At 36.6% G+C, this 12,965-nt stretch overlaps 1 protein-coding gene across 3 annotated transcripts in view; it reads right to left on the reverse strand.

Annotated features, from left to right (window-relative positions):
- Nucleotides 1-618: 618 nt before the first annotated feature.
- Nucleotides 619-12,965, reverse strand: part of LOC149718443 (cell adhesion molecule Dscam1-like) — a 451,194-nt gene continuing 438,847 nt past the window's right edge. The window contains exons 23-27 of one of the 3 annotated variants that reach the window (XM_089845167.1): nucleotides 12,701-12,960; nucleotides 9,908-9,989; nucleotides 8,275-8,461; nucleotides 3,944-4,030; nucleotides 619-2,524 (exon numbers count right to left, since the gene is read on the reverse strand). In XM_089845167.1, coding sequence (XP_089701293.1) covers nucleotides 2,521-2,524; nucleotides 3,944-4,030; nucleotides 8,275-8,461; nucleotides 9,908-9,989; nucleotides 12,701-12,960 — 620 coding nt within the window. In that variant the 3' untranslated portion in view covers nucleotides 619-2,520. Of the gene's footprint in view, nucleotides 2,601-3,943; nucleotides 4,031-8,274; nucleotides 8,462-9,907; nucleotides 9,990-12,700; nucleotides 12,961-12,965 lie in introns of all 3 variants that reach the window. The other 2 variants (XM_089845151.1, XM_089845159.1) reach the window with 2 other exon arrangements.

A 12,965-nucleotide genomic window follows, 5' to 3' on the forward strand; every position in this document is an offset into this window, starting at 1 on the left:
TAACGTTTCGTGTTTTGAATAACATATCTAATTTATCGCAATAGCGATTGCAAATAGCTTCATCTAAAATAGTCGATATATGAAATATTTCCCCCTTGATGGCGCTTTTTCTAGCTTCATTTTAAAGAAATCCCCAAAACACTCAAATCATAATTCGAAAACCGTGGCCGTCAGGACGGCAAAATGTCATTGAACATTTTCAACTCAAAAATCATCCAAAGACCATCCCCCTCACACACGGCAAGCAAAACACCTACCTGTTTCACACTTACCGTGTTAATCCACGATAGCTCAAGCTAGGCTCAAGTTTATCGTATTGACTTCGCAATAAACCTAGCAGGATAAATAACAAAGAGTTTTGATAAAAAAAAAAGATTTACAAAAACTATGATTTCCAGTTAGCTTTCTCGCCTACGCTAGAACTTGGTACGCGCATTGCATGGGGTAAAAGTGGATAAATAATTAATTAAAATAACTTCGAAGAGATGAGTCGAATTTGATGTTTGGTAAAAATCTAAATTTTCATTCCACCGAGTTCAGTCAACTTTTAAAAAATCCCCTTACGCTTTAAACCTCAAATGCAAACAAGAGCCGGAATGAAATGAACGCAACTTTTTACAAAATATTTATTTCCATAAAGCTCGTTTCGTTCCCAACAAAATACAAATCTAAAAATTGAATCCAAAAAAAACAAATACGATTCAAAAAGGACCAATTTTCCTTCCCATCAGGGTTCGATAAACATTCATCATAGCGATGTGGTTAACGTAATAACAACCAATTGATAGATATTATTATATTTTTCTCAAAAACTCCGTATAATTTCCGTGCACCAACAATTCAACGCGATTTTACTGTCCTTAAACAATATTAATCATATATCTTCCGCACGATATAGAAAAATTTTAAAAGAAAACGGTTACCAACCTTCAAAATCCAAAAGAAAATTTCCATCATAGCACATTATGAACAATATTTGGAAAATAATCTTTGGACGTAGAGAAATGATACTAGACTTGAAGACCCAGATACAGTAAAACAGGAGCAAGATAAATTACAATCAACTTTCGATAATGCAATCGTGTGCTATTATATCTGGTCTTCGGAGAGACAAAAGGCTGTTAACCAGTCTGGGAAAGAAGAACATTTTTAAACTAGTCCTTCCTTGGGACCAGTGATACCCTAGTGTCCAAAATGATAAACTATTCCTTGGATTAGTCACCGCCCCTTAGTTTTCCCATAGATTTTCAATTAGTAAACTGGACACAGGGACCAGTTATCCAACTTATTTAATTTAAAAATTGGTTTAAGTAATTAATAAAGTGGTTTTGGACCAGAGGATTTGTGCTGTGGTCCAGACTGATCTTAACCTGGGGAAGGAAAGTTTCATTTTGGAGCATAACTGTTGGGAGCCAACTCTTGGTGCTTGAAAATACCAGAATGCTTTTCGTGGCTAGAAATCAGTTAGTGCCACCACATCTCGGTAAAAATATCTTAGTACCTTAGTCACGTGCAAATAATAGTTCATGTTGTCATAACCAGGTGGCACCTAAAGCTTATGCCAAACCAAAACCGAGGTTCTAAGGGTAAATTTGACTTTTATACTTGGGGAATCTGGTGTTAGGGCTATAGAGCTATGATTTCCACTCCAGTATCAACTTTCCTCCTTGACGCTCTTAAGCACTTTTAAACGCTAAAACCAAAGCAATAGGAGGATAGTAGTATCTTTAACTTCTGTGAGGAGGTTAACTTGTCTTTCTTCATTGGAAATTTTTTTTAGACGATTACACTCCGCGCAAAACTTAAACAATTTAGGTCAATTTGAAAGCGGGGATCTAGAAACGGAAAACCATTCCATTTGGTCAATTTGACCATTTCCCGTCAATGTTTTTCTTGGTCTATTATCATTTCTCCAGGCATCCGTTCCAAACAAAACAAAGAAAAGGTAAGTGGGAAACGTATCTTTACGGAGCATAATACAATATCGTCCGGCCGCTCGCGAGACGAATTAGTTCAGGGGCATAAATAGTCTCCTGGCACACCATTTTCAACTTAACCGACGAGAGAAAAACCGCCTCAAATACATCACTGTCCACGGAAGCGGTTGGTATACGTGGCTAAAACAGATCATGGAATATCCGTAATGTTTTTCCAACGGGAAAATACTCGAAATTCAAAACTTAAGACGATTTTCCAATCGGCCTTCCCGAGAAATTGTAATTAGAGAAAAGGTTCATATTTCCTCTATATGTTATTTTTATTTATTTTTTTTAAATAAAAAACTTCAGGAAAATTCATTAGTTTTACGATGATTTGGTTTGATTTTTGGTATAGTTTTTCTTTGTGCTTTTTTTTTTGAATTTTTTTTAATTTGTTATTTTCACGCGTAAATGCGTAAAGTTTTATATCGATTTGAATTTTAAGGGTTAACATGATGACGACGGTCGATCTCGGAGTCATTGGACGGTACCAGTCAGAATGTAGAAGTTCTTGTTCTCCGGCGGAATCATCACGGTCAAACTACCTGCGTTTAGATTTTGAGAATCCCCATGAATATGGATATGTTTATCAGATGACAGAATGAGACCATTTTTGACAAACTATTGTTTTTAAAAACGGAATTTTGGAATTGGAATTAATCGTGCTATGAATTCTACCGAAACGTGCGTATTCGTGTGATTTCATGCAAGAATTGGTGAGGATTAATTTAACTTAGAGGACCATTCAGACTAGGATAAAAGCAAGCTGCTTTGTTCTGTTAATTATACTGTTCACACGTGTCAACGACAACGTAAAATATTTGCAGGTTTTGTTTGAATAATATCAATTTCGGCGGGTAGAGTTGAGATGGCACTACCTCGTTAATGTCTTTTCTTTAGCCATGATTCACTCGATCATGCTTTACTGAAGCGTGATCGAGTGAACTACGCTTTAGCAGACGATATATGAAACGTTTTAGGGTTCTTGGCCCACTCGTGGCGGTATCTTCATTTCTGATTTCGTAATTTCATTGTTCATAAGTCTTGGCTCAAAAATCACCATACACGCGACTCCTATTAAGTCGCCTGCTCGCACGACTGAACAGGGAAATAAACGTATTGACGCGATAGAGTAGATCGTAAATCTGAATGGGCCTTAAAGCGTAAACACTGGAAGTAAAATTCGAAAGAATAGGATTCCAAAATTATAAAATCCATTATGCAATTCATTTCTCATTTGACCCAACGAAGAGTAAATCGATTAAATCTTTTCCTAAAAACAAGCATGATGGGTTTGAACAAAAATGCAAAGAAATACAGAAGGTGGAAAGTTTTGACTTCAGTGTTTCCAAGATAGTTAGGTCGTGAAAAAAAAAATTAAAACTGGACGTCTCAATCATAATTTAGATCAACAAACAGCACCAGTTCCTAGGCTAGGTCTTGTACAATTTAAAAATGGTGTCCCTAACGGCAAAATGTAATTGATCATTTTCAAATGACATCCCCCAAAGAACATCACCCTATTATTTCTGACCAATCTTTTAGAAACACCCTGAATATCCGAGGCTTTCTTTATTATATCCTATTCGAGAAAAGATAATTGAAAACTTAATGATTGATTTACACCATCCCATTAAGCGGATTAATACACAATGTTAAACTCACAAGAATAAAAAAATTCTAGCACCTGAAGAGAACTATTATTTCCTTTGAACTTAAAAATCGTTTGGAAAATTGAAGACACCGGAACCAAAACTCAAATTTTTGGCAATAGTCAAACAGATAAAATAGAAACAATCAATCTAGTGAAAAAAATCGAGCTCAAAAAGAATATACTTGCAGTGCACTTCATGCACCGAAAAAAATGCTTTGAAACAAAATTCATAGAACCAAACAAAATAGGATAATATAAAGTGACAATAAAAGAGGGTAGAAAAAAAACAGAACCATCAAAAGGAAAAGACCTCTTACGATCGCACTCGGCTTCTGATATCTCTTCCGGTCTCTCGTCTTCGTCCTCTAAGTCGCTTCCTTCGTCCGAATAACGATACCTAAAAAATGTTTTTTCAAAATAAAGAAAAATATATTTCTTTGATATACTTAAAAGTATACTGTACAATATAAAAGAAAAAACAACACTATAGGTATAGAACCACCACAAAAACACGGGCCAATCCGGATTTATCATTTCATCCGGCTCGAAATAAGCCTCGAATTCTATTTGGAGAGTTCTAAGGTCTTTCATTTTAAAATCCCTCAAGAAATACATCTTCCAAAAGATAGAGGGGAAAAATGGTCTTTTTCACTCTGCGAAAACATATTTTCGGTTCTCCAATTTTTGGGAAAGCGGATTTTTTTTTCTTTTCTCAAAGTTCTTAGGTAAGCATGTTTCGAAATCGTAAGTAACCACTTGTCGGATGAAATATGAAATTTAAAGTTGAATAATAGATTGTAGCTTCAAATCCAATTTACAAATATATTTTTTTTTTTCGAAATTTGATGGCAATAATAATGATTCTTTAATTGCGTATACAACGTTATTTGATGCGAAAACCAAAGATCTGACAGACACCGTCAAGGCCACTCAGAGGAAGTCGTGAAGAGAAATAACAAATTTGTTTTGAAAGCGGAAAAAGTGTTTGAATCTATTTAATAGAATTAAAATCGCTTAGGGACTTTATTTGGTCAGTTTCGTAAGACACAGAACAGTAAAAACAAATAGCAGTGTTCCTATTAACTATCTTATTTATTTGTATTTTTCTAGTACCACTTTCGGCTTGTTGCAGCCTCTAAAACTTTCGATTCCGAAATTTTGCGAACAGGTTTAGTAAAATTCTTTATATCAATAGCTGTTTTTGTTTTTCTATATTTAATTTGTTGTCTGCTAAAATGAGATATTTGTAAAATAATGGTAAATGGTGCATTATTAAGGAGATAGTTGCGTTTAATCTTTACTAATATAGTGTTTTGATAGTTTTAAATACTTGAAGCTATGAAAAAACTTTCTATTAAGTTATTTGTGTCATTTGAAAATGGAAAATATTTCAAAAACGGCAAAACAAAATGCCTGTTGTGTAAGATTTCAACGCTTGACAAAATACGCTTAACAAGTTATTACTTCCAAAGTTTTACGTTACATTAAAAATGGTGCTCAAAATTATAAATTTCCTAAAACCTAGAATAAGAAAAGACAAATATGTTCCGCCAAATTTTTCCGTTGCGGAATCTCGCTAAAAACGAGATTTACGCAGGTTGTGAAAACGGATCTTAAAGGCGATATAAAATAGAGCGAAAAAGAAGCTATACGTTTCCCAAGGGTCTATCAACGTAGGTTACATTATCATTTTATTACCGCGAAGCGAAGGTGCGAAAACGATATATTTCCCACCTCGAACTAGGGAACTGTTCGAAAGGTTTACAATTTACATTTTATACTGCGAATTCAATCGAATTTCTTCCGAGAAGTAGAAAATGAAGCGATTTCGCTGGGGAAACACATAGTACCCCGAAGGTCCATAAAACGGGAACAAAAAGAATGGATTTTTGGATCGTTGTAAATATATAAACCTATCACACTCTCCATTAGTATAGTATATAAGATATTTGCTTCGAGTACACGTTCTAGAGGGTACAGAGTCTTCTCGTGGCTTTGAATTTCTCGTAGAAGGCCGTCTCTTGGAGGTTGACTTAGAGGAGACCGAATAATAATCGCACACTGAGAGCAATATATGTGCATAAGTAACCCGAATGCATTCATTCTATTTCGAATTGAAAGGTAAAACTTCGAACTACGATGGCGTTGCTATCTTTGTCTCTCATCAAAGTGAGTGCGCAAGACTAACCCTTTGTCAACGATTTTAAAAAAAGTACCTTCTTGTTTTAGAGAAACTACAACCTGTTTCTCTTTCCAATCCACCGCCATCTAAAAAATGGCGGCCACAACTGTATAACTCCTTTATGAAAAAACGTTTGTGCTTTCCACAGATGTCTTTGACTGTTCATTATTCCTATAGACGGGCCTTATGATATTTTCGGTTACATTTGCCTTCATCTTTTAAATTGGTGGCCCGATTTGCATTAAATTGTTACGACGGGCTGACGGGCAAAGCCGGTGCCTTTGCTGGTAGTTATAATATAACGTTTCGAAAATATGATTTACCTGACTCGCCGGAAAAAGAACAACAAAACTCAAGGTTACTAAATAATAACTAACATTCTACTCCTTTTGTTATTTTCTCTTTGCTCGCATGGTCAATGCCGATACTATAGGCGTCTATAGAAGACCCATACTTTTGTATTAGAGGGTTATGGCGTGGGCCATCGGCGCTTGCAACTATACCCCTTATTTTTCTCTTTTTTAACACATTTGCTCATGGTAAGAAAATGGAATCTTTTCTATGGAGGAAGGTATTACTACACCTATAACAACGATGTCGTAAAAGTATAAAACGAGGAAAAAATGTGTTCTCGTAAAAGAAGTTGCTTCATCAAATAATAAAGCGCCTATAAGAAGGGTATAAGGTTCGAAATTAACTGCAGAGAAAACTTGCAACCATCATAAACTTGTGTTTGACAACCTTGGATAGATATAACGTTATAAAGAACGAAAGCTCTAAAATCAAAAGTATACCAAGCTGCAAAATGAGATGAGATTGTTAAACCATCAGACGACCGATTTTATAAAATGTTGTCGTACTTTTCGTAGAGACTAACAACATAAATTGTAGTTCGAAACCTCAGACTAGAGTAAAATGTTATACTCACGTTAGTGAAGTCGCTTTACACACTTAATAAGCTTAATTACACGTGTCAACGATTACGTAAAAGATTCGCGGGTTTAGTTTGAAAATATTCATTTTCGTCGCGCGGTGTCGAGATGGCACCACCTCGTTAGCGCCATTTCTTTAGCTATAGCCAGAAGTCCATTAAATTAGCCTAGGAAGTAACCAAAAGCGGGGTTTGGGACTCCCCTCTCTTGTGTAGCAATACTGAAGAAGGGCGACACATTCGCCACCTCGCGATAATTTTTCTCAGATCTCCGGTTTAGGTGCGACTCGTACGCCAAAATTTGCCCTATCGAGAGAGAAAAAACTATTGGCCGAAAATGCCCCCTTCCACTGTAAAACCGAGCCCGCTTAAAAATAGGAGAAGGGATGGGGTGTGAATTTTGGAACAGTCAAGGTCATTCAGTTTTTTATGACTCTTCATAAACCTATCTAAAAAACTATTTAAAGGGAGGGTGAAGAAGAAAATCAAGTGGTTTTTTTTTTATCGATTCCCCTACTATTTACAAGACCAGTCTGCATAGTCAAACATTCAGAAATACTAGCTCCGAATGATTTTAAAATTCAAATTAGGTTCAGATTTAAAAGATAATTTTAAATAAGGACGTCCGACCAATCGCGTGACCCCCTGCCTTTTTATAATTAGTAGAAGAATCGATTAAAAAAACCACTTGATTTTCTACTTCACCCTCCCTTTAACAACCGTGGCCGTTCCTATTTTAATTTTTTATAAAGCAAACAATCTACCCTTTAGAGATGCAGCGTTCATGGGCTGAAGAAGTCACGCCCCGCTCACGTCAAGAAAGACTTTCTAGAGAGGAGCTCGAGATTTCTAACTGTGATAGGAGAGGGGGAAAAATTTAACCCCCTATCCATGGAGTTAGAAGGAGTTTTTATCCCAGCAGAGACGTACGCTATACCAGCCATTGTAATTGTTCACTTCCTAGGCTAATTTAATGGACTTCTGCTATAGCTCACTCGATCATGCTTTACTAACACGTGATCGAGTGAGCTATGCTTTAGCAGAGGATATATGAAAAATTTAAGGTTTATTGGCGTAATTTGGTCGTTTTGGATACGACTGTTTTAGTATTCAAAATTCATGGCACAAAAATAACCAAATATGAGACTCATTTTAAGTCGTCTGCTCTCACGACTGAACAGGGAAATGAACGTGCCGACGCGACCGAAACGAAATTAAGGAGACAACTGATGGGTACGCAAGATTTTACTTTAGTCTGAATGGGCCTTAAGAGTCTAAACTAGAGAGCTTCGTTAAAGCAAGCTTTAAAATCATTTTCACGAAACATTTTGGTCGTAAAACTAAGCCGAATATAGAAATCCTTCAAAATTAAGTCCCCCAAAGATATGTCATATATTTATAATGGGGCGAAAGATGAGTCGAAAACTTCGGGAAACAGTGACGTGTAGAAACCAATATAAAAGTTTTGTCGCTTTCAACGCGCTTAAAGAGTATAGGATGACTGAAACTGAGGATGACATGTACTCACGAGTCTTGGTCAATTCTCTTAAGTTTGAAAGGCTGGTCCTTTCTGAAGGGAATCCTATATCCTCCTGACCACCGTCGAGTGGCGGGACTGTCGACTTTAAAACTAAAACCTGGTTCTAAATTGGACCTCTCAAGGCCTTGATGGTGATAACTCAATCGTCTGGTCCACCTCTCCGATTCGGGGAGCTCTAGAAGAAACAAAGAAGCCAATCTTTTACAAAATGTATTATAATTTTGATTTAATGGAACACTGAATACTATTGCCTCTCTCTAGAATTTTAAGAAACACTTGAGTATAAGGAGGCTTATTCTCAGATATCAGTTAACCGAGGAAACACTTCGAATTCGAGGAACTAGTAAATTCCTTGAAATTTTTGGGATTCGAAAATCAGCGAAAACATTTCTAAGATAAGTCCGGAAAATTACTGTAATTTTATAAGTAAACTTTGGATTGTTTCAAATTTTGTGAAATAAAAATTAAAGTTGCCTCGGTAATATAAACTAATTAAAGTTTAAGCGAAAACAATATTACAAATATTTTTAAAATTATTTGTAATTTTTATTTATTTATCTTCATATTAATTTATAATTTTATTGAGGTAAATTACCAGGATAAAATTACGGTGTATTATTAAGCAGTTATTCAACTAAGAATGAAGGTTTGACAAAATAAAGTAGGCGGTGGAAATAACTATAAGTTGTCCCTTCCAGCAAAACAACTAAAGCTGTAAACATACGAATTTTAATACAAAAGGCCTTTCCAAAACAATTAAGGAATCTTGAGCGAAAGGTCCGTTGACACTCAAACCAGAGAGGAGAGACTTGAGAGGGAGTGTTAGTCTGATGTTAAAGAAGTAGTAATATAAATGGAAGGGGAAAAAGGGAGGGCAGGAATTTTTACATCTCTCTTCCTCGATTCTAGCTAAAACGCGGACGTGCCAGTGGCGTCGGTTACTACTACCGCTAGCTCCCACTTCCAGCTCAAAGCCAAATTTGAAATTTGACGCATGCGCGCGGACACCGCGGCGAGTGACTGAGCAAGCGTCGGAGAGAGACGAGTTTAGTCACGAAGCGAACCAAACCGCCTATTCACATTATTACATATTACTCCATCTCAAGGCTCTCCTCTCTGCTCAAACCATTCTTGCCCCAACGCAATTATGGTAAATTTAATGGTCTTTGAAATTATTAACGTTTACGAACTTGATACGCGTGTAGTGGGACCTTTTTCAACTAGATGCCCCGAGCTCTGAAAATGTTTCGGAAATACCAATAGACACCTTTTTAAAAGTTGGGGGTAAAATGGAGTCTGGTGTTTGACCACCATGTTTTCTAAAGATTGGAAGACCCATTATGTGGACAACAAAGACGTTAGAAGTGGCTTCAAACCAAAACACTTCGGTGGACTGGTAACATTGAAGCCCTATCTAAGATCTTTGGATACACATACCACATGTTCCGCCTTCACCCTTTATCAAACTGACGACATTTCGGTCTCTCTTTAGAAAAGGGTCTGTACCCTTAAAACTCTTTAAAACCAGCTACTTGAAACGAGGAGGAAATAGACGAAATTAGACGGCACTTTAAAACGAAGCGAGGACAATACAATTAAAAAGATGAGAGGTGAAGCTTACGAGGGGTTTGGTAAATATTGTTGACCGGAACGGAGGGCACCGGAACTCGCTTAATCCTCGTGTACTGCTCTTCCGCTTCCGGCTAAAGAAAAATGGATGAAACGGAAATTAATATCATTTTCGCTCACGCAGTCAACGTTGGTACCAGAGGGAAGAAAAGGTTAGATAAATTTCACGTCCGTGTGATAAACAATTGAGGAAGAGCGGAGCTCCGTTCCTCTACTCTTATTAGTAACCTAAAGCTTATGATAGAAATATGGTCATCTTTCACCTCGACGGGAAACTTATTTTGTCTGCTACTAGGAAGGCCATTAAGTGGTTCCGCTTGGCTGATTAGAATATTAAATGAAAAATAAATACCCCTATTCCGATGTAATTAACACGCGGAAAGGAAAAAAAAACTGAAGGTGAAACTAACTAATGATAATTTAGGTGGTTTATATTTTAATACGAAAACAAAATCATAACAAGGTATTGCGGTCAAACTGAAGGCAAAGTTTTTCTATAAAGAGAACAGCTTCTAAAATAGGGTACCCATATAATTTACAGAAAAGTAAATATTCGATTCTCTTGAACACTTAGCGCTGGGATTGATCATTTCGATTTGGTTACGTTAAGCTTCGGTTTGGATAAGGTTACGTTAAGCTTCGGTTTGGATAAGGTTACGTTAAGCTTCGGTTTGGATAAGGTTACGTTAAGCTTCGGTTTGGATAAGGTTACGTTAAGCTTCGGTTTGGATAAGGTTACGTTAAGCTTCGGTTTGGATAAGGTTACGTTAAGCTTCGGTTTGGATAAGGTTACGTTAAGCTTCGGTTTGGATAAGGTTACGTTAAGCTTCGGTTTGGATAAGATTACGTTAAGCTTCGGTTTGGATAAGATTACGTTAAGCTTCGGTTTGGATAAGGTTACGTTAAGCTTCGGTTTGGATAAGGTTACGTTAAGCTTCGGTTTGGATAAGGTTACGTTAAGCTTCGGTTTGGATAAGGTTACGTTAAGCTTCGGTTTGGATAAGGTTACGTTAAGCTTCGGTTTGGATAAGGTTACGTTAAGCTTCGGTTTGGATAAGGTTACGTTAAGCTTCGGTTTGGATAAGGTTACGTTAAGCTTCGGTTTGGATAAGGTTACGTTAAGCTTCGGTTTGGATAAGGTTACGTTAAGCTTCGGTTTGGATAAGGTTACGTTAAGCTTCGGTTTGGATAAGGTTACGTTAAGCTTCGGTTTGGATAAGGTTACGTTAAGCTTCGGTTTGGATAAGGTTACGTTAAGCTTCGGTTTGGATAAGGTTACGTTAAGCTTCGGTTTGGATAAGGTTACGTTAAGCTTCGGTTTGGATAAGGTTACGTTAAGCTTCGGTTTGGATAAGGTTACGTTAAGCTTCGGTTTGGATAAGGTTACGTTAAGCTTCGGTTTGGATAAGGTTACGTTAAGCTTTGGTTTGGATAAGGTTACGTTAAGCTTAGAGTTTCAATAAGGTTAAGCTTTGGTTTGGATAAGGGTTATGTTTAGCTTTGTGTTTCAATAAGGTTAAACTAAGGTTTGGATATGGTTACGTTAAGCTTAGGTTCGGATAATGTTACGTTAAGCTTATTTTCTGATTAGGTTATATACGCCTAGCTTTAAACGATAAATACTGTGAAAGTTCAAATGAAATGGCCTTAGTACATTGGAATTATAATCTATGTCTGCTCGTTCCGTCGTTTATAAAATCTATGATTATTTTAAATAAATATGTTCCTGTTTTTTAGCTAAAATCAATAACACCTTAAAGGTTCATTAAGGAAAATATACTTAAAAAACAGAATGCAAAAATAACGAAATGATGACGTCTTTAGGCGACAGATTTAAATATCTCTAAAAACATCATTTCATAAACGTTAATTGTGAAACAGCGCAGAATTTTGAATTATAACCAGGTGTTTTATGGGACTAAAAACCGGGAAGAGTTCCCAATATATATAGTCATTGAACCTTATTAATAGACTAAGCCCATCCCTATGGAATATCTAAATGATACTGTTTTAAGTAACTCACATTTTTTACTACCTTTCAGTAAAAACTTATTAAGGCTAAGTAACTGAACATTTTTAACAGACTTAATAATTGGGGTTATTAACCTTGAGGAACCACATCTAAAACAAATTTGATAACGAATAGTGATTGTTAATGAAGAAAGAAGATGCAAAGAAACAAACCAATTTTTCAAATGCAGGGTGTTTCTGATAAACACGACATAATTTTAAGCGTATGTTTCTTTAAGGGCGTGGTCAGACTAAGACAAAGCGACGGTCAAAAGTGTTAAAGAACATGAACAAGAATCGTTCGAAAGATTGGCATATGTTTATAAATGCCAATGGTATAAATTTTGAACAATACCTCTAAATAAAGATGTTAACTTGGTACCAATAAAAGAAACATTAACTGGAACTTTTGTGCGTTTGCACTTTTAACTACTTTTACATTTCCATCTTAACCACACGCATACCTTTAATCGTAAACTTCTACTGGGTAAACTCTCATTGACGTTCTTAGATTTTAGGCTATTGAAATTGTCTAAACAAGTTGGGCACTCTTACTCAAGAACATGTGTGCCAATTTCCTTGTTGTTTGGACCCTATATTCTTTGACTTTTTACACCCAGTCTGACCCAAAAAATACTCCCTTTAATTTATGGCAAACTTATCAGAAACACCTAGCATATTTTCTGAGAAAAACAGGCTTAAAGAGATGGAGACATCAAAGTTAGCAAGCGGTAATTAGTTATTAATGACTGATAACAAGGAGAGAGCTGCTCACCCTTCGGACGGGAAAAGGAACGTCATAGGTATGATTGCTCATATTACGGTCTCCGGTAGTTCTCGTGCTGGAGGGCAAACTGTCACATTCGCTGCCATCTTCGGCGGCATAGGCGGCCAGCCTAGAGGTGGCGTATGGTGCCGGAAAATACAAGGACTCCTTTGGCGCTTCGTAGGGCGACCGACCCTTCTTACTGCCAATTGAAGTCATTCCCATATTATCCATTTTGTGATTAGCATTCGAACGATTGTCTCCGCCGTCTAGA

The sequence above is a fragment of the Phalangium opilio genome, unplaced genomic scaffold, assembly GCF_054372755.1.
Source record: "Phalangium opilio isolate 3A_F unplaced genomic scaffold, DU_Popi_V2 ptg000002l_1, whole genome shotgun sequence".
Lineage (NCBI taxonomy): Eukaryota > Metazoa > Arthropoda > Arachnida > Opiliones > Phalangiidae > Phalangium > Phalangium opilio.